At 40.6% G+C, this 25,398-nt stretch overlaps 1 protein-coding gene across 2 annotated transcripts; it reads left to right on the top strand.

The window, feature by feature from the left end:
• The first annotated feature begins 2,977 nt into the window (after positions 1 to 2,977).
• Positions 2,978 to 11,343, top strand: mrps23 (mitochondrial ribosomal protein S23). 2 transcript variants are annotated; one of them, XR_005637812.1, is made up of 6 exons: positions 2,978 to 3,160; positions 4,319 to 4,498; positions 7,714 to 7,791; positions 8,057 to 8,180; positions 8,290 to 8,396; positions 10,934 to 11,056. XR_005637812.1 is itself a non-coding variant. In XM_039788116.1 (5 exons), exons 1-5 carry the CDS (start codon positions 3,117 to 3,119, stop codon positions 11,048 to 11,050), a joined length of 543 nt encoding a protein of 180 aa, XP_039644050.1. In that variant the 5' UTR covers positions 2,984 to 3,116; the 3' UTR covers positions 11,051 to 11,343. The 2 variants fall into 2 exon arrangements, 1 of the variants encoding a protein (XP_039644050.1); XM_039788116.1 differs by lacking the exon at positions 8,290 to 8,396 and having other exon boundaries at positions 2,984 to 3,160; positions 10,934 to 11,343.
• The last annotated feature ends 14,055 nt before the right edge of the window (positions 11,344 to 25,398 follow it).

The raw sequence follows: 25,398 nt of genomic DNA, 5'->3' as shown, positions 1-25,398 counted from the left end.
CCTTTCATAGCCTCCCTCCCTTAGTCCCTCTCTACACCACCCTGTTACGTGTTGACATTCCTGCACTCAACCTGGCCTTACCGGCCTGCCCGTCTCATGGCTCTAAACCCCTCCCTGTTGTGGAACCTGAAAAGCCACCTGCTGACAACCAGTGTGTTTACTTTTCCCTGCTTTCATAGTTTCTCAGATCTCTCTACAAAACCTGTCTAGGTTTTCACTCTTGGGCTTTCTATTCAGGTAATTATTCAGGTTAAAGAAGAGAACAAATCACAAAAATACAGCATTCTTTTTGCAGGTGGTGTATGCTATTTTCTTGTTCTAGTGATGTGTGTAAAGTTTCAGGTCCTGTTGAGCCTGGGCCCCATACAGTAGTTTTTTTTATCTGTAGTCAGCTGACAAGGAGAGTTTAAAGTTCACTTTCTATTTTTTTTCCTCACAGCAATAAGCCTGCCTGTGCTGCCTCTCAATATCACAGAGTTCTGAAATCAAAGTAACAGACAAAATAATGTCCAAAGAGATTGAGGGCATTCCCTGCATTGTTGTCCAGTGTGGCCTGATAAAGACTGGTATTTGTTAGAGTTAAAAAAGAAAGAAAAGGGTAAAAATAAATTTGGTAAGAGCATCATGTGATGAAAGAGTATAGGGATTTTACTCAGATTTAAACAGATGGTGCTTTCTGTGGGTTTCAATGCATGTACAGTAGGTGTGAGGTGGACTTAGCAGGTCGATGAGTTGGCAAACTGGGCTTCACAGTAAAGAAAGGAAATATAGAAATGCAAATCAGTGTTAGTAAAGCAAAGGTCAAATGTTTATTATGGGAAAAACAAATGTGGCAACAAAAGTGAGACAGAGAAAGTGAGGCTTCTATACCAAATTCAAATGAGTGTAAACATTTCTAGGGTAGGTCCCGGGCACAGGAGAGAAGAAGCTGTGTTGACAAGGTTGAGGTTGGAGCACTGTGTACTAAGCTAAACACTGAAAATGATAAGAAAAACACCAAACAGGCTTGTGTGAGGCATGTCAGGAAGAATAGTGAGTAGAGCATGTAGTTCTGAGTTGTAGAGGGTATGGGATGCAGAGAGAGGTGATGAGGAATAATCTCAGGGAATTAGGGGTGCAGGAATTCACATTTAAAGGATTACTGAGCATGGGTGAGAAAGCACTGTTGCAGCACACTTTCAGCGTTTTTGAGGAACACAGGAGCTTTTTATAGGTTATGATGGATAAGGACATAATATAATGTAGTTTAGCATGTGTGTGTGAAAGTGTATCCTTAAAGCCATGGGTGACCAAATCACTCAAAGTGTTGCTAAGCAGGAAGAGGCCTGCATTTCGGGAGGGCAACCTTTCAGAATTACAAATATTGAAAAGTGAAGTGAAGTCTGAGATTAAAAGAGCTAAACTCAGGTATAACGATAAAATATAGAGGGAGATGGGAAATAATAATCTAGGTTCAGCCTGGGACAACATGAAAACGATTGTGGGTCTAAAGAGGAATAATATTCTAAGGTTGTTTTAGATAGTTTTAGATGTGACAGACAGCTTGCACAATAATTTAACAAGTTTTATCTTAGGTGTGATTCCCCCAGTTTTAGAGATCTTATTTTAGAGCAAAAAATGTATCTTTCCGTTAATTTCTTGTGCAGAGCAACTAGCTCCCATTTTTTATTACATATTCTAGCTGTCTCTCAGCCAACAGAGAGTGGCAATAATTTGTAAACAATTCAACTGTCATTCCATTAGCCAAACACAAACGGCCTAAGGTGCTAAATGACTTCAGGCCAGTTGCCTTGACCTCTTTAGTCATGAATTATTTTGAAAGATTACTAAAAAAAAGCTACTTGACCCGCTACAGTTTATTTACAGAGCTAAGCGAAGGATAGAAGATGCTACGACCACTCTGCTTAGCATGTTATTCAAACACTTTGAGGGCACCAAAACACACGCTAGAATTTTATTTGTAGATTTTTTTCATCTGCTTATAATACAATCCACCCAACATTTTAATAGACAAGCTTTTAACCCTTGTGTTGTCCTGGGATCAAATTTGACCAGTTTTCAAAGTTTTCTATTTCAGAAAAATGGGTTTCTTTCAACCAAATTGCCCCAAAATAACTTGGATGCATGCATGTACGTTGTAGGAAACCATACAACATTCTTTGCAGGTAAAAGATTATGATTACTTTCATTGTATTTTGGGTGTTTTTATTAAATTTTATAGCATTTTGGAGTTTTAAAACAGTATCCTGACCAAACTTTGACATAAACCAGTCTGTGATTCATTCAACATCGTCTGATCCTAACTATTAGCCAGAATAGTTCATAATATCTGATTTATTTAACTCAAAAATTAGGTATAATGTCATTTAAATTAGGTTTATTGACCATGAATAAAAAAAGCGTCAGAAAAAGTTCCAGAAAAAGTTAATTTTCAATTTGGACCCGGAAGGACAACAAGTTCATGGTGTGAGGGTCTATGAGTGCTTGTCTGAGGAGATCTCATCATCCAATCGGCGTTCAACAAAATAATCTTACTGACCTGTACAAGACAAGTGATTCAAAAAGCTAAATCCATCCTGTTGGTCAGTGTTCACCCCCTTTACTCTGAGTTCCTCCAGTCAGGAGCAACAGGTAGAGACACACATTCATACCGACCACCATCTCTAGCTGTCTGAACTCAGGTCTGTAGGTGCTAAGAGTATGCTTGGGTCCTGATGGCGATGATGATGATGATGGTGATGGTCATGATCATTTTATTTCTATTGTATTTCTTAGTGTTTGTATGGGCATTTCGATTTGTAGTGACTGGTTTTAGTTTTATCTGCATGTGTGTGTGTGTGTGTGTGTGTGTGTGTGTGTGTGAGAAAGGGTTTTTAATTGTTTGTTATTTTGTATTATTATTTTTATTTGTTTCGTCTATTTGTATGACCCACAGTCCGGAACAGAAGGTGGCGGTAATGCACCAATGAGCCGGATGCCAACTGTCGTAAAACACGAAGAAGAAAAAGTGCCGCAAAGCATCTACTCTGCCGGAAATCCTGCAAAGAAGATATGTCTTTTATATTCTAGCAGAAGACTAATGTTACAGTGCTACAAGCTGTCGATGAAAAACACGAATGGCTGGCAGCAGACTAGAGAGGTTTGGAACTGTATTCACCCGGTAAGAGAGCAGCATTTTACGTTGGCCTTGTAACGTTATGCGTCAGGTCTGGTCTTGATCTACTGAAAGCCATCTGCTCAAGCGCAATAAAAAACATGCTGGTTAGCACAGATTAACGATACGTGTAATTTGGAATACTTCATGCTGTTTCATTGAATAAAAACGGGGGCTTTTAGCAACCCGTAAACTTAATCAAGCAAAGTTGTCATTAGTTGGCGTTTTCCTTCACAGGTTAACGTTACATCGTACCATTCACATTAATGTTATGCTCACAGGCACCACTGACTGTAAATAAAGTTGGACCAAACTAAGCTAAAATGAAGAAATAGTAAATTAATTTCAGTTTTCAAGAACATGACCGGTCACAAACATGTATTGTAAGACCTACGTTTAGGGATGCTGTGTGATGACGTCATTGACATGCGACCAAGACTGGAGTCATGTTTGCTGTGTGTATTAAACTTGTCAGAAGGGGTCTTAAGAACGGTCCTAAACTCTGACTAATGAGTACTAAGTGAAATAAATCTTAGGTGGAAGGACAGATGAGCTTAGTATAAGGAAGCCACTGTGTGTTCAAAGTGTAATTCTGTATTTTACATTCAGTTTATTATTTCCTTTTAATATGGTAATGTATGCACCAGCCACCAAGGCAAGGTCTGACTTACTAGGCAATTAATCCTTTTCTGATTCAGTGCTGGCTGCTGAGAGTAGTATATGCAGTGTGTGTATGGTGATTACTCTTAATGGTAAAATAAAGAGCATTCTTAAAATTATTACGCACAAGAGACCCAGCATTTTCCTCCTCCTTCTTTTAGCTTAATACAGACCATCTCTGATGTCAGCAATGTGGTTATTATGTATCTCTGTGTAAATCTCTGCTTCACATTAATGATATTGCTGTCAAATGCCACTTAAACACTTGTGTTTTACTATTTATGATACCTTGTATATATTTAGCTTTTATTCATATTTTTTGTAGTTGTCTTTGTCTGTGTTCTGGTTACTTAACTTTGTTGTATTTATTCAATTATTATTTTTATGCACACTGCTCACGAGCTGCTGAACAGATTTCCATTTTACTCTGAGCACAATGACAATAAAGATCGATCTATCTATTAACTGCTCTATTGTGTGTGTGTGTGATGGCGTGATGGACAGGGTTCGAGATCTGATGCGATCCGGGGTCATAAAGCCATCAGAGAAACCCATCTGGTATGATGTTTATGAGGCTTTTCCACCAAAGAGGGACCCACTTCATGTGAAGCCACACACCAGACCCAGTACCAAGAAACAGGAAACTGTGCCTGAAATCTTCTACAGAGAGGATGAAGCTAGAGCGTAAGTCAATAGTCCGTAGTAGGGATCGACCAATTATCAACCTGGCGCTTACCCACTGCTCTATGCGGCTCAGCTCGACTTGACTCGGCCGCGGTGCCCTTTCCTCTTTTCTCCATTGCAGATTTAGTACCGCCTCATGCGTGAAGCGAGCATGGCTGGTCGTCATAGCAATGCCGCAGGATACTGCTGTGACCTAAGGGGACACACACACACAGAACATCGAAGGTGTGTTGTTTGTTCAGGACACCCCCGTCTGTCGCTAGCAATGATAAAGCAGTGATTAGACAGAGGATTCTCTCCAACCAGTCAGTAGTCTGCAGGTTTTCAGCTCACTTGAAACCTCAACGGAGGTGATACTAAAAAAAGTACCTGTTGGCAGGTACCAGGGACTTTTCTTTTTATAACGGAAAACCAAAAAAGGCGAGTAGAGGCGAGTCGAGCAGGTACTATGTAATGGAAAAACGCCATTATTTAATTTAGAGAAACATGGCATCTTTACCACTGCTGTCTGTTTTTGAGAGGTTTTATTTTAGACTCCATTGATGTTTTTACACCTTGACTTGACAGCAAAGATGTGCTGTATCATAGCTGTAATGAATGACGGTCACTGCAGTTTATACTACTGGCATAGTAAACTCAGCAAAAAAAGAAACGCCCCTTTTTCAGGACACTGTATTTTAAAGATACTTTTGTAAAAATCAAAATAACTTTAGAGCTCTTCATTGTAAAGGGTTTAAACAATGTTTTCCATGCTTGTTCAATGAACCATAAACTGCAGGGACTGCAGATGTTATTTTTACTAATTCTGGCATATTAACATTGGTGTTTTTATACAACAGTGTTCATAAATTTGCATGGCCCCTATCAAATAAAACAATAAAATAAACAATTAATGACCATGCACCTGTTGAACGGTCGAGAAGACAGTAACAGCTTGCAGGCGGTAGGCAATTAAGGTCACAGTTATAAGGAAAGTAAAGAGACCTACTGACTCTGAAAAACACCAAAAGAAAGACGCCCAGGGTCCCTGCTAATCTGCGTGAACGTGCCTTAGGCATGGTGCAAGGAGGCATGAGGACAGCAGATGTGGCCAGGGCAGTACATTGCAATGTCCCTACTGTGAGACGCCTAAGACAGCGCTACAGGGAGACAGGAAGCACAGCTGATCGTCGTCGCAGTGGCAGACCACGTGTAACAACACGTGTAACAACACGTGTAACAACACCTCCCCGCCTTTGTTCAGGGATACATTATTCCATTTCTGTTAGTCACATGTACGTGAAAATTGTTCAGTTTATGTCTTGTTGTTAAATCTTTTAATGTTCATGCAAATATTTGCATATGTCAAGTTTGCTTAAAATCTAAAAGCAGTTGAAAGTGACAGGACGTTTTTTTGCTGAGTATATTAAGGTGTGGTTGTTGTTGGAAGCAAACGTTTGCTAGGAATCACCTGCGGTATGTGTCATGGCACTTGAATTTACCAGAAGCCTGATTAACTCAGCAGGCCAGTTGTTTACCTGAATGAGTCAACCCAGTGTTTAAGAAATCCACCTGGCTTTTTTTTTGTTACAACTCACTAACCGTTTATGGATCTCAGCTGTCTCACAAACCCACAGGTTATCTCTCGCTTACCCATTATCAGTGCTGGAGGGAGGTTCACTCCCACTCACTACCAAAGCAACACTGTAAATGCCCTAAAAACGTCTCATCAATTAAACCTAATGTGCCCATATATTTCATATTAATGGATGTCCGTTACATTCAAGCCATTGCCAAATGAGTAATACAAAGCTAATTAAGGCTATCCGCTCCACAAAACTCTCTCTATATTTTTCAGTATGGCTATGTTTACAAAATGCTGTAGTCAGCGACTTTCGTGTGCAGCAGCTCGAGTGATGCGTTTTTTGTCAATGCTGACAAAGGACAACAGCAGTGTTCAGCTTTGGAAACGAGGAGGACATACAAATTGCAAGATAATAATAATAAAAGAGTCATTCATGTTTTTTCAATCCTCCGTGTTAGCAACTGTGTGGATGAGGGGTGGGCCGTGATCAGCGAAGGCTTGGATCATGTGGATGCTCCAACAGTTTGGTTGTCATTACTTAGAATTACTCATGTAAGGGAGACAGAACTACGCACTATAGCTTTAATTTAGATATGAAACATACCTGTACATGTCACCTGAGTGCTTTCTTACAGTCTGGAAGCTAACAAGCATAGTTAACAATGAAAGAAGCAGGCAATGAGTCCCCATCTGGATCAGTGGCAGCAGCGAGGCAAAGTATGTGTTCCTGCCCGGGGGAAGAGACGCTGCCGCCGGCCACGGAGCTCTGCCTCGCTGCTGCGCCGGTCCCTGCTGATCTAGATGGGACCGGTCAAAGACACAGTGGTGATCGGGAGGATCTTCCACGTAGTCCAGGACAACCCATATGTCGATTTCGGTGAGGAGCTATAGCGGGGCTGCAGAGTCCATCTGAGGCTGCAGGATCTGGAGCTCACTGCCGCTTGCTGGGAGCCAAAACCGACACCAAGCAGCTTGAGGCCCAGGCCGTAATGCTGGGCCCGCTGGACGGAAGGGAAGCCTGGCAGAACCAGTACCAGGATTGAGCAGAGCGGACTGTCACAGCCTGCTGAAGTTTAAATCACAGGATTCTTAAAGGGAGTCTGGCGGGACTCTTCTTGAGTTTGAAAGTCCAGATCTCGAGTTTGAAAGTCAAGGTCTTTCCTCCATGTCACCTCCGGGGCTCCGTACAAAAGTGTAAACATTTTTGAAAAATACTTTAAAAGTGCCAACTCAATTCTTGATTGGCCAACGGCGCTCTCAAATCAAATGATTATGATACGATGATGCCCGAACGGGCAGGTGCGTTGCTATATTTACTTGTCCAACGTGGCGTTTTGCTCGCCCCGGGCCATCGGGCAACCCTTATTGTTGAACCCTGCAAATAATAAACACAACAAATAGTTGAATCATTGGTAAAGAAATGTATTATCTCCTATCCTGCCATTCTTAATTCACTAGTTTCATCACCATTCATTTGTTTATGATTTACGATTATGAAATGTAAATGAAATTGGCTGTTTTACTTGAGCTCATCTGGATTATGATTCAAAAAAGATGTTGGATGGAAATCAGCTGTTGCTCATGTCAGCATTAAAAGTTGTTGTCAGATGTTTGTGCAGGGCCCTCTAACCCATAAGTGTCTGCCTTTCAGGAAGTTCTATGAGCAGTATGGGACGGGTCCTCGGCCTTTTGATCTGTCCAAGTCCAGCTTTGTTTCTACATGTCAGAGGTATGTCCCCCTCTGGTTTGGCAGTAATTTATGAGAACATATACAAGCAGGAAAGTCAACTGTCAGATGGGAGGAAGGGATTTAAATGTCAAGTGTGTTCTTAATAATTTGCTTGTGTATTGTTTTTGTAATGCCAGAGACTGTAGTGATTGCACTTACACTTGGTAAGGTTGACAAAAACAAAGAAGTTAAATAAGAGATTACTGTATTTTACACACATTTCCATGCCAATATTATTGAATGTTATTTTTCTCTCACTTTGCAGGTTTGTAGACAAGTACACAGAGTTGCAGAGCCACAGTGAGCTGGATGGCTCGGCTCTGTTTGAGGAGACCGGTAAGGCTTTACTCTCGGAAGGCATCGTGCTGAGAAGGAGAGGGGCGCCTCTGGTAAGAGTCTCGCTAAAAGTATAAGTACTTACTGTGGCTGCGACCTAAACATAAATGAGTCAAAGCATCTTTCAAGGAGCTGCTGATAACACAAGCTCTTGTTTCCAAGGGAACAGAAGAGACTGGAGCACACTGATTGATTTGCAGCCTTTTAATTGTGTAAAGAGACGTTTCAACACCTGTCTTCATCAGAGTCAACATGGACAAAGACAAAAGGCAAACACATTTTTAGAACAGGTGTTCCAGGGTTTCCCCCAGAAAAGTTGTGGCAAGCGTCTTATTTTTGACGACGGCCTGGCGCAGGCCAGTCACAGACGTTAATGCAGAGCCCAATAGTTTCTGTGATAACGGAATCATGGACGGAATCGCAAAATTAGATTAGAAATAGAATTTTAAAAAGCTATAAAACAGATTACATAGGGCTCTATATTAAGTCAGTGCTAAAAGCTAACTGGAGATTTGAAAATACTACGTCTAAGTTTCCAACCGCTGTAACTGTAATTCAATAAACGTCTTAAAAATGCATTACAACTAAATTCCCAGTGGCTTACTCCTGGTGGGGGGGCAACTTAATACACTGGGGGAAACCCTGTGTACAATTTTCATTGATATAATTGGTGGAACATAATTTCAAATCTATTGGAAAGTGGATCTCGAGGTGGGAGTTACCATTGTCAATGTCAGTGCTGTAGCCCATGCACCACAATCACATCTGGAACCAAAGAGCACAGATGTGTGTAGGAGTATGAAGCCTCTCTGCACAGCAGGGAGTTAATAATGACAACACTTCTAGGAGAGGGAGAGATTTTATCTGTTCCCCAGAAGTTTAATGACGCTGCAGAGCCATTGGTTAGCCTGTACATAATCATGTTTTGTGTCGTTTGTCCAACATAAACCAGACCACAGGGACATTTCAGCATGCAGGCAACATGTGTGCTGCTGTGGTTTATAAAGGATTTTATGGTGTATTTTTTTACCACTATGTGCACATTGACAATAGTAACTCCTACCTTTTTGATCAACTATCCCAACAGGTTTGAACTCCTGTTCAACCAATTATCCCATGTAGTTGTACACCTGTTCTAAGTCAACTATATATTTGGCATGCACTATACGAGGAAAATCTGCGACGTTCGATAACATTGTTCAATAATAATATAAATAACAGGGTTCCCGCGCAGTCTAAAAAAGCCTAAAGTCTAAAATATCAACATTTTAGCCCTTAAAAACTCTTAAATTCACTAAAGTATTTTGTTCTAGGACTTAAATAATTTTAAACGGGTAATTAATTTTTCGCTCATTGAAATGTTTTTTTTTTTTTTTATTCTGTGGTGGTGGTGTTCTTTCTTTCGCTTGTCCAAATATAATTTGCTGTATATGTACGGATTATTACTCCGTGTCATTTTTTTATTCAATTTGAATACATGTATTTACTTTGCAAGTAAAGCATTTTGTTGTACTTTTATTGTTATATAGGTCTTAAATTTCATTCATAAAGGTCTTTATTAGTCTTAAATTTGACTTGGTAAAACCTGCAGAAACCCTGAATAAACAAATGTTGAAGTGTGCATATTGGCTATACATTTCCTATGTCAGGCGGGTTGTCTTTAAATTCAGAACTGGATTATAATTGAGTTATAAAATATTTAGCATCGTTATACAGTATTATAGCGAGGCTAAATGTTATTTGTGGAGCAGCAACAGTAATGTTTAGGCTGCGGTGGTGGGGATCGCAGGAGATGGTGAAAAAACTGTAGTGGCCATGCAGGGAGAAGTTAAAACAGAAATAACTTTGGAAGACATCACGCCTATAACATGACCTACTGGAGATCAGACAACACGCAATGGCCTTAGTCTGTTTGCACAATTAAAAGCTACTAACTTTCACAAACCTCATCACGGTACCCCACACACACTGTGAGACAGTGTCCGACTTGAAAAAACATTATTATAGCAATATATCTTGATCAACTATTTAGCTGCCATACTTTCTTTCAGCTATTCACCAGCTATAGTGTTAGCTGTGTAGCAAAAACATTTTAGAGTAGTGTAAATGAGGAGTGCAACACCTGTAAACAGAAACTATGCAGATGGTTGAACTTTCTTGAGATCTGCAGGATGGAGGCTCCCTCTCCAAATACAAATACAAAGTGACGTTAAGCAAGTGGAGCATCACAATCAGAAATAGCAATAACGGTCCAACGGCAACCCTCTCATTTCTCAAACCAAAGAAATAACACACCCAAATGGATTTTCTTTCTTTGCCACTTTACACTAGTTGGGTTTGGAACCTCTGAATTTTTCAGTGATTCGATAAAATGACGGAAACAATTAGTTATAATCTTCAGTTCTGTGTTTAAAATCAAAAGTCAGCGAGACATCTTGTGAGTCCTGGTGAAAGTCTAGAACTGCAAACACTAATCAATAAATTGTTTTAATCTGAATATTTTCTAATTTCTTCACTCCTCTGTGACAGTAAACGTAATATCTTTGAGTTGTGGACAAAACAAGACAATTAAGGATGTCATCTTGTGCTTTTTGGTAACACTGATCCGCATTGTATAGACCAAACATATAATCCATTAATCGAGAAAATAATCAACACATTAATTAATCAACAATGAAAATAATCTTTAGTTGCAGCCCTAGAAAAGTTATATATTCCCTGAAATTAACGATTTTAAAATCAGGAGAAACCTTCAGCCCTGTATAATGTTGCAGCAGATGATCACAGTACTGCCTTTATCCTGCAGGCGTCAGCGGAGTCCAGGGATCCGGTGCTGGAGCTGAAGCTGACAGAAATGTTGGCGGAGCAGCAGTCACACAGTGCTGACAGCGAGGAGACAACACACAGCACACACACACCGTAGGGCCCATTGAATGAGATGTAGTTGTGTTTTTGCTGCTTCTCTGGTCATTTTTAGAAACAGCTTTATTTCAACCACTAAGTCATGACATGGCCTGCTTGCATGCCAGCTTCATGTTTTCTAAACTAATGTCACTTTAGGTGTCATTTTCCACAGCACTGCACCACCAGCAGGATGTCATTAAAGGATAAAAAGAGCAAATAGTCCAAGCACATACATTATTTATTTATGTGTATGTATGTGGAAGTATGTAACTGTATGGAAATACAATTAAAGTTAATCTTATAACATGTTAATATATTGTGGGATTATTAAGTTTTACTTTTCCAGCAGAGAGACACAAGTGTGTAGACTAAAGAACTTCAGTCACACTACCTGGCTGGAACATGCTCAATCTTTAGTTTATTATTTTATTACATCATGGACAGTCCCCCTTAATTCACCGTACAGTAAAAGGAGCAGCTTTAGCCTCTACGGCTAATTTCCATCTGTTGTCCCTGGCCAGCTGACAATAGGTATCCTAAAATACAATGGTTAACAAATTTAATTAAATTACATTACATCTATAATGACAGCAGGCCTAAGCAAAAAGGATTAAGACATACAAACAAGTGACACACAAACAAGCATGCACAAACAATTAAGCACAGATGATAGCAAAGGCATTAAAGCAGTCCATGCAGTAAAAACAATACAAAGGAGACGAGAGAAAGGAGTCACAGAGGCCACATTAAAAGCACATACAAGACATAACATGGAGGCAGGCAGCAGAGATGGAACAGCAGCAACAATGACTGTTTACATTTATTTATTTATTTGTTTAATTAAAAGGGACAATGCACATCAATTGACATTTTTTGTTTACACTCAAAATGTTATCATGCCAGTTAGCAAAAAAGCTAATTTTCATCTGTAGTCCCTTGGCAGGTCAACACCTTTCAATGCAAGAAAGATAGAAAGCAAATTAAAAAAGAAGATAAAAGAGAGAATATATGAGAAAAATAAATAAGTACAATACAAAGAAGGGCAGTACCTAGGATGAGGTAGCTCAGGGGTCACCAACACGGTGCCCGTGGGCACCAGGTAGCCCCCAAGGACCACATGAGTAGCCCTCAGGCCTGTTCTAAAAATGAAAATTGAATATTGATATTATCTGTTTCCCACCTTGGTAAGTCATTGTTGATAATTATTGTGAGAAATCATTAACATGATCAGTGTCTTCGCATAGATGAGTATCATTTATCATTAATAATCATATATAACTAAAGGCAAACTGAGCAAATTTGTTATTTCAGAAGAGTGTATCAAACTGGTAGCCCTTCGTATGACTCCATACCAAGGGGGGTAAGCTTCGCTTCAGAACTCGAGCCATCATGGCGCCATTTTGTTGCTAACTGGCCATCACCTCCTGTTAGCATTCCGCTGACCGCCATTTTTTTTTTACGTCACTTGACTGCGAATAACTTTACATCCGAAGCGTTTAAAGACTCGATTTGTCCATTGTTTAGTTCTAAAGAAACACGACAACGTATAAAAGGCTCCATTACCTTGTATCTCACGTTATGGCTCCGTAGCAGACGTTTTTATAAAAATAGGCTAACGATTGTGTCATAACAAAGTGACTTACTGTCGCACAGTAGAGGAATTACCGTATAGTACAGGAGAAGCTCGCAGGCAGTTTCGACTTACGTTAGCTGTTTAGGTTTAATTACTAATGTTAACTAGCATGTTAGTTAGCAATAATTAGCCTGTGCCTATGTTATCTCCTTACATATACCTACACTCTCCATCTCTGTAAGATTGGGAATGATTGAGATTTCTCTCGGCACAGCTACCAGAAGACTTCACACTTTCAGACAGGTTGCTCACGTCACATTTACGTTGTATCTCTCAGTTGGAGGCTGCGCAGTAAAGCAAGAGATCACCGGAAAAGTGCTTCTAATAGCCTTCACTGGTCTCCGTCCAGAGCAGCGGGCTCTGTTGGTCCATTATATATATGTCAATGCTCCATACCGATGAAGTAGCTCTCAGTTTCATAAAGGTTGGTGACCCCTGTAGCTAAACAAGCTATTGATGATTGCAGTTTTGATTGTTTTTAATCCCATGCACATAATATTCCGGCAAAGACGATATTCCGACTAAGCTGTTTACATGGCTAATGAAAGTGAATATTCCACATAATATTCTCATTTACGTCTAGCGCCGCAAAACAGGATTTTTTTCAAAGTTTAACAGCGGTGGCTGACTTGTTGGACCGTGCAAACACAGCGTCCCTCTTTCATTCCTTCAACCAGCGTCTTGAAAAGATTGGCGTAGCGATGTTTACGTATATTCAAAAACCTATTGATATCCAAGTCTTTGATAATGTTTAAAAGTAGCTGTGTTTCTCCTTATCGGGTCTCCAGCCTTGCAAACTGTTGGCTGGTTGGTTTGTGTACAGAAACCATAGCAACGCACGGAGCTGACCATAAGCCTGCGGTGAGAACCCCGATTGAGACGCATATTCCGAATGCACTGTATACATGTCCAAAAAATGTTTCTTAAACCTGAATAAGTAAGGGTTAATGCCCGACGAGGTGTCCATTGTCAGGTATTAATGGACGACGGCGAGGCGTGAACCGTCCGACGCGCAGCCGAAGTCCATTACTACCTGACAATGGACACCTCGAAGGGCATTAACCCGCTTATACCATGGTCACTTGCCAAATAACATATTTTTAAAACATTAGTTCATATTTTAATTAGTTTTACAATCGAAATCTAAAGTTTATCCAAACAATAACTCCGTTACGCCTGACGGTTTGACTAATACCTGGAACAATCATTCCCATCCATCAGATTCTTATGCAATGCAAACATTGTTCTCTCCACCAGGAATTAGGAAGAACCTTAGATACGACTTGCCTCCCTTAGCAACCGGAGATATTTATATAGTCCGCTCAGCTGATAGAACCCTTCAGTTTAGCTATGAGCCAGAAAGCTAACGCTATGCTAGCAAGATCCAAAGTCAATAACATTGTGTACAGTTGGCAATCAGTAAAAATAATTTGACAGTATGTTGAACAACAAGACAAGCTAGCTATCCAGCCATGTCATTGTCCCCAAAACAATATAACGACTTTTACGAAGAATTTGATCCGCGATGTGTAACGTTGCTGTTGGCTTCAGCGGCGCAGCCTGAAGCAGCGAGCTGAGATATGTGAAATAACGTTATTCGCTGTGAAACTGAGTCAGTCCAGAGGGCCAGTAGAACTTACTTCTTGCAGCCTGTGTGTTTTAGCGCCATCCTGTGGTGTTCAGAGGACGATTTGGAAATAATAAATCCACATTTCCTTATTGATTTTAATGTAGCGCATTCATTTAGAACAGTAAACAGTCAGTTTCACCGAACTCCTTTAGTAGGTGTCCTACATCACTTTTTAATGGACACCCTGCAGCCAATCAGAATCGAGTATTCACCCAGACCATGGTATAATACCGGAATATCCCACGTCTTAATCGGAAAATGCTATATTCGGAAAAAGGTCTTTTTCGGAATAAACAACCAGAATATGCTGTTTACATGACCTGTATCAAAATCGGAATATTGTCATATTCGGAATAATAGTGGAATATTGGTGTGCATGTAAACGTACTGAGTGACTATGTCACATCAAACACATATCACGTCTGACAGATTAATGTGTGCAGTTATAGTTATCGGACAGCCATGTTTTAAGGTGTGTTGTAAAGTGGAATATGTATATATATATATATATATATATATATATATATAGTATTGTATTTGCATTTGCTGATATCTGTCTTATACATTTGAGCCCACTTTAGAAAAAGTTTTTAATAAAAACTCTGAAATAATTTGGTGGAAGATTTTTCCCCTATCATAAAATTTCCCTTGATCACTTAACAGATACTTCTGTTCAGAAAATAAGGTGAAATTTAAAACAAGGATTATAATATCATCAAGTCTATTTTCAAATCCTTCCCCACACCCCCATTTTCAGATTGGAATGTGTTCCCAGTTAAGGGGTGATGCTTACACTCAGACAACAAAGGGGCAGAGAACAAACCTGTTCCATGTCTTGATGAGGCATGGCCTGTCATGTCTCCTTGATGGAAGTAATTGTGCCTTCTCAGTCTTCATTAGCAGACTTTCTTGCTGAGTAAAACATAGATTTTTGCTGTCTTGTTCCAGTCCGAAATGCGTATGTAATATCTTGATATATCCCTCTTTGCTGAAATGTGGTTTTCCATTAAATGTAGCATAAATATGAACCATCTTCAAATTGCATTATTAAGTACCATCCAGGTGTTTTTTTAAGCCCATATCAGCTGATCAACATTAGTGGGATTGGTGCTCGTGAGTCCATGGTGGCTGCACTGTTCTGAGAGTTAAATGTATCCAGGGCCAGTATGTATAAAGCTGCTCGGTGATGAGTTCAGAGAGCTCCAGAATGACCAGCAGATGGAAGCATTACTGCACAGAGGGAGAGGACGTGCTTTCTTCACAGCACAGGAACATGGAAAATGGATGATAAATTGATTAATAACATGATGAATTTAACATTGATATAATCAAATGTGATAGAATGATTATTCTTAATGCTCATATTATCCACCTGTATTTATTATGCAAATGTGCAATAATAGTTATAATGGCAGGGCTGTGAAGAAGTGGGAGCAAGATCAAGAATGGATAAGAAAGAAAAAATATAATGGTCTTATGCATGTATAAACCTGCCGAAATACACATTAAATACAAAGTTTTAGGTCAACTCCTGTATTCTCAGTGTATTATGTATTAAACATTTAATTAAGCCTTTTATTAACAAACATGTCAAACCTTTTTTTATGTGATTTTCACTTCAAGGTTAATTTGGGTTAATCTATCCTTTAACTCATTAAAAACTTGAATGAATGATATCCTACATAGTATGTCTGATACTGTCACCATAACTATAAACGGAAATATCTTTCAATAAGCTTTCTTCTTACGTGCTTCAATATAGGAGTCACTGCAGTCTAAAGCAATCACATTGAGACAAAGTTACTTTGAGCTTCTTTATACAAAACTTCTCAGTCCCATTTCGTAATTAAACCGTAAGTTTGTTTGACTCAAATCAATGTTTAGGACCATTTAAATACCAATTACATGTTCAGTCCGTATTTAACAAGCACTTTACAAAAAACTTTCTAGGTGTAAGAAATGATCAGAATAGTACCTTGGACTTAGATATCAAAAACTTGAAAGCGTAATCACATTACTTCATCCTTTTCAGTGGGGTAGGAAGAAAGTCAGCTGATTGAAGAGGATATTGTGAGCAGCTAGTTTATAATCCTCTCAACACAAAGCTATTGGCAATTAGAAAGCACATCAGGGGTTGTGCATCAGTCTACCAACTGGCATGTTTATGCACATTTAAACAACAGACTTGGTAGTCTTGACAAAATGTGTGTGGTGGAAATTGGGAATATATTGTATGTACAATAGATTTAATTTGTGTTCCATAGGTTCCCATATCAGATCCAGGCTTAGATTTCAACTTGAAACCCCCTTGAACTACAGAATGTTCCCTGTGCCTTTAACTACTTATAAGGCCACACAACAGATGTGGTGTTGCCAGTACATTTTCATCCTTCCTGATAAGTACCCTTGGCACTGACATCCTGCCTCCCACAAAGAAACCTGTCTATCTCTATTCTGCACCTGAAGAGATGATATTGTCAGCTTAATGGAATGACTGATTGTGAGACAGATAGAGAAAGCAATCCTGCAGTTGATAGCCTGGGCCACAGCCCCCAGCCTAATGAACACACAGAAAGAGAGAAGGAGCAAAGCAGCGAAAGGAGAGGAGCTCACGGCTGTCTGCTGCCAGTAGTCCTGAAGGCTTTAGTGGGAGACAAAAACTCGGTCTGCCAGCAGCATTCATCTTTGCGTTGGAATGGGTGGTTTTAGACAAGGACCAGCTTTGGTCCAGTTTTACATTGGAGTACTTTTTTTTTAATTTACTTTTGACACCTTACATTCTGCTATATATTATATTTTGAAAAACATGGAATCAGTAGCTTTTGCCCTGTCAGGCAGTAGTTCTGGGTTCAGATAACAGAGGAATCAATCATGACTCATCATGTTTCCTGAAATCCTGACACACACACACAGGATTAACCTGGGAGGGTTGCTAGGGCAAATATTTGCTGTTTGGCCATCAATGACCCCCCTGTCCAGTGCACACAGCAGACTACACATAGTAGCTTCATAATCTACCCAGAGACCCAAAACTAAGCCGTAACTGAGACTAATATAGTAATTGTGTAAGTTGCGCAAACACAGGTTTAATTAGAAACACACAGTGTTATCAAAAAACTCAGGAGCGACTCTGGATAGGTGAAGAAGGTTCTGGGAATCTCCATCAGGCATGTATCTCTCGCTGAAGCTGTCAAGGTTTGGGTTATGCAAAGATATTGATGGTGCCATTACAAAGATGCTCACCTAAATCTTGTTTTGCAAGTTCGGTCTTTCTCTATCTGGGCTAAGGTGTGTGTGAGACCACATTACCCTGTTTCTACCGACCTTTAATAGGAGACGGTCCCAGAACACAACACTCTCTTAACAGGCAGCTGCTTAGACTACCTCAACGTCTAGAAACACACACATGTTCATACATGAACACGGGAAAGGTTTGGTTTTTAGTATGTCTGAATAGATATTCTCCTCTGACCTGTTGTCAGGTCTGTAGAATGGCAGGCTTGGACCAAAAAGTGCAGAGTGTGGAGGCAAGGAGGCAGTGAGCAAGTCAAGAGGGTTTATTTAAATGAAAAGGTGTCCTGAGGCAAGCAGGCAGGCAAATAGAAGCACAAAACAGAATTCCTCCTCTAAAAACTAACATATAAGCAGATGACATTGCTAGTTTTTAACAGTCTAGATTTAAATAACTATCATTTATAGTCATGCATTTGATTCTTCTGTGTCTTTGTCCTTTGGAACAATGCCAGTGCTTTCACAATGATATCTCATCATCATGTAGACTGTGCCTCAAAGTGGAATAATTGTTTTTTCCTTTTCCATCACTTATGATAAGGCACAGCATGCCACTCACTTTGAAGGACAGCTGTACTATTATGTGGAGTGCAGGCTGGGCAGGAGTGTCTTTGTTCACATTTGATAGGCCAATATGCACGCAGTGTATCATATTATATCATTTGCAGCTGTTATCAATGGTTTCATTTGTTTCTTTGACAAATTAACAATGAACAGTGAACAAATGACTTGGGGGAAAGTTATGTGGATCATATGCTATGGCCTACACAGCCCCCAGATCTCCACCCAACTAAACAGCTGTCGAAGATTCTGGAGCAAAGTGTAATACCGAACTCTCCCTCAGTATCATCACAACATCAAATAAGGGAATGTTTTCAGCAGCGGCCCTTATACATGATCTCATCTACACACCTGTACAATTTTATGACTTGCAAGGTTACCGGGCCAGGGGCGTAAAGACTCCTCTCCCTACTTTCTACACCCCTACTTCCGACACCATTGCTCGGAGCACACCCATTTTCAAACCCTACCTTCATTTTGATATCAACTAAACACCTGTAAAGTTTCGTGACTACATCTTGCACTGTTGTGGCGCTATCACGGTGACAAAATCTGTCAGACAGACAGAGAGACGAAATGCATATTTTATCCTACTAATAACCTGTTTTACTTCACGATTTTACTCAAGCCTCGACAGTTAAGGTATCTCATTATATGAGTAAAAAACGTAAGGGTAGAATGCATTTGCTGTTGGCAACTTTCAGGAGACAGGCTTGTTTCAGGACAAACCTTGATGCATAACTGTTTCAACAGATTTTAATCAAATTTGGTAGAAAGTTCGCCTTTGGCCAAAGAACAAAAAGACTAGTCTGTGTGGGTGCTTGATTAAATATTGGGTTATACAATGTGTGATAAAGATATTTCTATCTGATGGAATATCACTTTCAAGCACTGAAGCCTTAAGTCAACCTGTTTAGTGCAGCTCATCACACTCAGCTGTAGACTGGTCCCTCTCAAAACTAAAAGCACTAGAGCACTGTTTCAAAACTGAAACAACTGTTTCAAAGCCCCAAAATCACCCTGTATTGACTACAAATGACTGGATATTGATTGTCTGTGGTAAGATAGCTGCAGGGTGTTGAGGTACTACAGACCAGGGGTCTCATTTATAAAACTGTGCTAGCCAATTTGGTGCCCTTAGCATAATTCCTTTATGATCCCCCCACCCCCACCCCGAGAAAAAAACGTTTGTTTTTGCCAGTTTAACTTTTTATTACCAAACATAACTCAATACCAATAACACAATAGCAGCATCACAATGTAACACCTAAGAATAATAAAATGAAAATCAACTTTGTAAACACAGTACACAAAACAGCATTGTATTACAGTATTGGGAAGTGCAAAATCTTCATAGAAATGAAATAATCATCCATAAATACAAACGTAAAAGCAGAATTATACAAGTAAGCAATCTCCTTCAATAAAGCAAAGTTTTAGAAGCAGAAAAGTCACACAATTTTACTTTACTTTGTAAACACACTATGTAGAACAGCTACAACACACACACACATTCAAGTATTGAGAAGTGCATAATATATTATTAATAAGATTTTCCAAAATCAATCAAATCAAATGGTAATGTTGTGGACTCTACAGACCTGCTGGCCAGCTTACAAGCAGTTCAGGCACACAATTTTGACCGAGTGTGTCTAGAGTTGAGCGTGCAGAGTGAGGGAGACATGACCGGAGCACAGCAGCATCTACTTGCGCGCAGAGAAAGACATGCAAATACATTTATTGAGCACGGAATAGGTTTTTGTTTGCTCAAACAAAATTATTTAGTCTTAATTTCTGTTCAAATGCAATGTAATGTGCTTGCAAAATATAGTTCTCTGTGCTCAAAACATACAATTACTCGCTCAGGAATGAGGCACATATATAACGCCATAAACAGGTGGGTACCATATCATACCAAATCTGTCCACAGGCAGACAGACAGACAGACAGACACACACACACACACACACACACACACAAACCATGTTTCACTCACTCAAGTTTGAACTTTCTTGCCTCTGATTAAGTATTTATTCATTGAACACTGTTTAGAAAGAGGATTCTTTTTCTCTTTTACAAAACAACACCTGTCCCCCACAGCTTTGCTTAAATATGTTAATATGTAATGCTGTAATTCACTGTGCTATAAACCTGGACTGGAGTTTTTCAATTCTTAAGACACAATACATAAATACATATACAACTAAAATGACTGACATTACATACGTACTTACATATACATAAAACATATGTTATAACATACGCTATAACTTCTTGAGGAGGCTGAAGAAAGCATCCTAAAATGTGCATTATACTGTGGTATGGAACTCTTCCACTGCTGACTGAAACGCCTTGCAGCAGGTTGTTAAAACACCACAGCACATCATCTGTGCGAATGAATGCCATGTGATCTGTCATCCTGTATGAAACCTCAAAATGCACGGCCATCAAAAGCTGGCATGGCATGATGTTATGTAAAATAAAGCTGCCCCCGTCCCTGGTTAGGCTTTTAAATCTAATAGTGTCAAACTGTACAGTTCTGTTTCACAGGCCTTTAAAAGATTACTAATGCTGACCTGCTGTGTGTGTGTGTGTGTGTGTGTGTGTGTGTGTGTGTGTGTGTGTACTGTTATACTGATGTAGATAAAATATGTCTTCTCCTAACGTTCCCTCCAGCAGCTCTGTCCTTGCAGTGGCCCAGGTGCAGGATAAATGAAACAATAAGAGGCGTGAAAGTGGTAAATTCACAGGAGTGGAACGGTCACTCATGGAGAGAGGTTTCAAGGGTTGGATTTGCAGTGTCACGCCTCTCCAAACAAGCCCTCGATAACAGCAAACTGAAAACATCAGTGAGTCCCCATGACAACTGAAGAGGAACAAATGTCATGCTGTGCACTGGATGACTGGCAAGCATCCGCTCCCTTCATCCACAACCACAGCCAGCCATGGCAAATACCACAGGATGCGTTATGCAGATGCTCCCAGTCCAGGGAGAGAAGAGGGATGACACAGTCAGAGGATTCTAAGCTTTATGCCCTGACAGCTATTACACTCATCAAGTAAGTTTCCCATTTGGATCCATTAAAACATCCATCTTTACAAGTCATTTGATCATATGATCAGCCTTATTCAGGCTGAATAAGGCTGAATAACCTTACTTACTTAACCTTCAAACAAATTGCCATTGGAGTAAGATGATTATCAATGCAGTTTTTACGTGTTTTATATTTTTCACTTGTAGACAGTGTTTTTGTCAAGACTGAAGACAGCACATCACTGCACTAGTATTAAGATCAGTGGATTTTAGAGCATTCTAGAAATACATTTCTTCAAATAAAATGTATACTGGTCAGATACTCTAAACCTATTGGTAGATATGTGTTGCCTGTTTTAGGAAAACTAACAATTAGACTTAATCACTTAAGACTAACATAAAGTGACTAATTGCCCTGCATTGCCAAATCTACAAATGGGAGACAAATAAACAACAACAATAAACAGTGAAGAAATGAGTCGGGGGGAAAGGCCCCTTCCCTACATCCTACCCCCCTACTAGGGCTGGGATACCCGACCTGAGCCTGACAGGTCCCGACGGTACCCGACGGGCCGGGCCGGGTTCGGACAGTCACATCAGCGCGGTAGCCTAAGGCATTGGACATTTAAAATTTTAAACAGCTTATTATGTAATGGGCCTGTTTCACTTGATGCAAAGGTTTGTTTTTGTGATTAAAATAAATTTAAATATTAACCTAACATCCTTCTTCCTGTGTGCAGAAACACGTGCATATCAGGCAGACTGCATGCCGCAGCGCATTGAGCGCTCAGAGCGCAGCGATGGAAGATGTTAAAAAGAAGTTGGCCTCAGGAGATTTTAAAACCACCGAAAATGAAGGAAAGTCTACTGTGTGGAAGTATTTCCACATAGTTGTCTAGGCATATGTTAATTTTATTTCATAGTTGTCTAGGCATATGTTAATTTTATTTCATTTATATGATTGGGCCTCTTGTGTGTGCCTGTGTTAACGTGCGCTTGTTGCCCCGTGTGCACCCGCTCACTGTGCTAATCTGTTGACATTTCTGAATGCCTTCCTTACAGTTGCTTAATAAAAGCTTTCCACACAAACACACTTCTTTTGTGTCATTAGTATGAGAAAAATGAGATTTTAACGGTGTCGGGCCGGGTCGGGCTCGGACACAAATCTCTTGATGCCTGTCGGGCTCGGGCCGGGTTCAGTCACGGTTCTGATCCCACCCCTACCCCCTACTACTGACACCAATGCTCAGACCACACCCATCCTCCAATTTGGCCTTCATGTTGATATCAACTACACACCTGTAAAGTTTCTTGACTGCATCTTGCACTGCTGTGGCACTATCGCAGTGACAGACGGACAGACAGACAGACAGACATACCCTGGCAAAGTATCCAAGTTCCAGCAACAGTGATGTCTCCTGGACTACACACACACACACACACACACACACACACACACACACACACACACACACACACACACACACACACACACACAGATTTGCCTAAAGTAAAACAAGTTGACCCTGTTTCAAATTATCTTACTGTAGAAACTTGGAATCTGTCTGCTACAGCTCATATATGTGTGTAATAAAAACACATAAGGTGCTTCCATTTTCCCCCATCTTCCTTTGGGACATTCTTACAGGAGAACTACAGGAGAAGTAAAGGAGAACTACAGGAGAAGTACAGGAGTACTACAGGAGAACTACAGGAGAAGTATATGAGAACTACAGGAGAACTACAGGAGAAGTACAGGAGTACTACAGGAGAACTACAGGAGAAGTACAGGAGTACTACAGGAGAAGTACAGGAGAACTACAGGAGAAGTACAGGAGAAGTACAGGAGAAGTACAGGAGAAGTACAGGAGAAGTACAGGAGAACTACAGGAGAAGTACAGGAGAAGTACAGGAGAAGTACAGGAGAACTACAGGAGAACTCAACCCAGTCTCACAGCAGTTTGTGATGGCATCACGAAAAGAAATCTATATATATATTTTGAAGATTTTCGTGATGGGATCACGTTTTTTAAACTAATGTATTTCAATGGGAAGCATCTTTCGTGATCATAGCGTGATTCTCCATCCCCCATGACACCTCCCTACAGCTACAGCCACTGTGCATCACTTCCACCTCCCCCACCTCAGCAGGGGCCTGGGCCCCCCCACCAATGCCCACTTTAAAGGTCTCCACCCCCCCTCACACCACAGTTACGACTCTTTCCATCAATGAGAGAGACGTCAACAGACTCTTCAGAAGACAGAATCCCCGCAAAGCTGCTGGACCGGATGCTGTCTCCCCATCCAGCTTGAAGCACTGTGCTGATCAGCTGTCTCTAGTGTTCACAGATATTTTCAGCACCTCACTGGAGACATGCCACGTGCCAGCCTGCTTCAAGACCTCAACCATAATCCCTGTTCCCAAGAAGCCAAGGACTACAGGACTTAACAACTTCAGACCCGTCGCCCTGACCTTTGTGGTTATGAAGTCCTTTGAGCACCTTGTGCTTTCTCACCTCAAAGCCATCACCGACCCCCTCCTGGAAAACCTGCAGTTTGCCTACAGAGCCAATAGGTCTGTAGACGATGCAGTCAATTTGGCCCTCCACTACATCCTCTGGCACCTGGACTCTGCAAGAACCAACGCCAGGATCCTGTTTGTGGACTTCAGCTCTGCCTTCAACACCATCATCCTGGCTCTGCTTCCTGTCTGACAGGAAGCAGCATGTTAAGGTGGAAAAACACGTCTCCGACTCACAGACCATCAGTACCGGATCCCCCCAGGGCTGTGTTCTTTCTTCTCTGCTCTTCTCCCTGTACACAAACAGTTGTATTATGTTTGTGTTGGACTCAATAACCACACCGTGTAGCTCCGTTCATGTTTCGTTTACTGAACTGCCGCCAACCTTACTTTTACGACCCTTGCCGTAAAACACTGCTGTAAGCCTTAAAGGCACAGTAACTTGTCACCTGCAGTGCATAACATAACAGAGTCCAACAGGACACAATACTGAACGTTTTACAGATATAACAAGTTGCACCTCCAATCACCAGTCTGTCAAGCTTCTGAAGTTTGTGGACGACACCTCCTTCGTCGGACTCATCTCTGATGGTGACAAGTCCGACTACAGGTGGGAGGCTGACCCAGTGGCGGCGCCAGAGATGTTCATTTGCTGGTGCTTTGGGGTTGCTGGACATTTCAGTGAGGGTGCTCTGAAATTTTGAGTTTCCCTTGACACAAAAAGGCTAACATTACACACACTCGCGCAGATGCCCACCCACCTCCGCCGCGGTTTACTAAGCGAGCGAACGAGAGAGATTGATTTAAAGTTGCTGATACAACAGCACCGTAGAACTCTGATTAGCCCACCAAACATATTTCAAATACCAGCCAACAAGCTGTGTTCAAACAATCATTACTGCAGCTCTCATACAGTGGCTCAGAAGAGTAATGCAGCAGGCCAAAAACACCACACATAGCCAAGCACACATAAAAACACACGCGCATGTATCCTCACACAGTTTTCACACTTGCACATATGGTCAAAATAATGTAGTCATATCTGTAGTGACTTAATATATCTAAATAAGCCACTGAGGGCAAACATGTTTTCTGGGCTAAAAATGTCCTGTATAACTTTAGATTCGGTGATCCATTTATTCACATTTCTGTAAAACACATGTTCACTGTAATGTTCTTCTACGAGACAGAGATAAGAGTAAAGTTCTTGCATGGACCCCCTATCAGCTGACTCCCCCACTGTGGCCTGGCTGTGCGATCCCCCGGTCTAATGTCATTTACAGCAGGGACGTTAATCATCCTCAGCAGCGATCACGGCCGTGGTCAGGTCACCTTCATCTGGCCGCTTTTCTTCAGTTCACCATATCTCTCAGTCTCATTTACAGGTTTTGATAAAGTCTCCACACCTTGACGTTTAGGGAGAAAAAAACTGTCCATTGCTAGCATTAGACTCACTTCTCTAGTCCTAACGGCTCCAAATATTGAGCTCTTCTTCTTCTGTGTGAAAACGTTACTGCGGAAGTAAGGTCAAAAGTTCAATGTGTGCTGCACCCTTTGGCCTAATACGATCACCTGTGTTTTTTAGCCTAAAAATAATCGGTTTGTTTTATTAATGTATTTATTCATTTTTCAAATATAAATTATACTATTTACACATTAACGATTTTTTTTAAATTTAGAAATCAACCACAGCAACT

Source organism: Perca fluviatilis, chromosome 2 (genome assembly GCF_010015445.1).
Source record: "Perca fluviatilis chromosome 2, GENO_Pfluv_1.0, whole genome shotgun sequence".
In the NCBI taxonomy this organism is placed as follows: Eukaryota; Metazoa; Chordata; class Actinopteri; order Perciformes; family Percidae; genus Perca; species Perca fluviatilis.
This window is presented reverse-complemented; position numbering and strand designations above follow the sequence as displayed.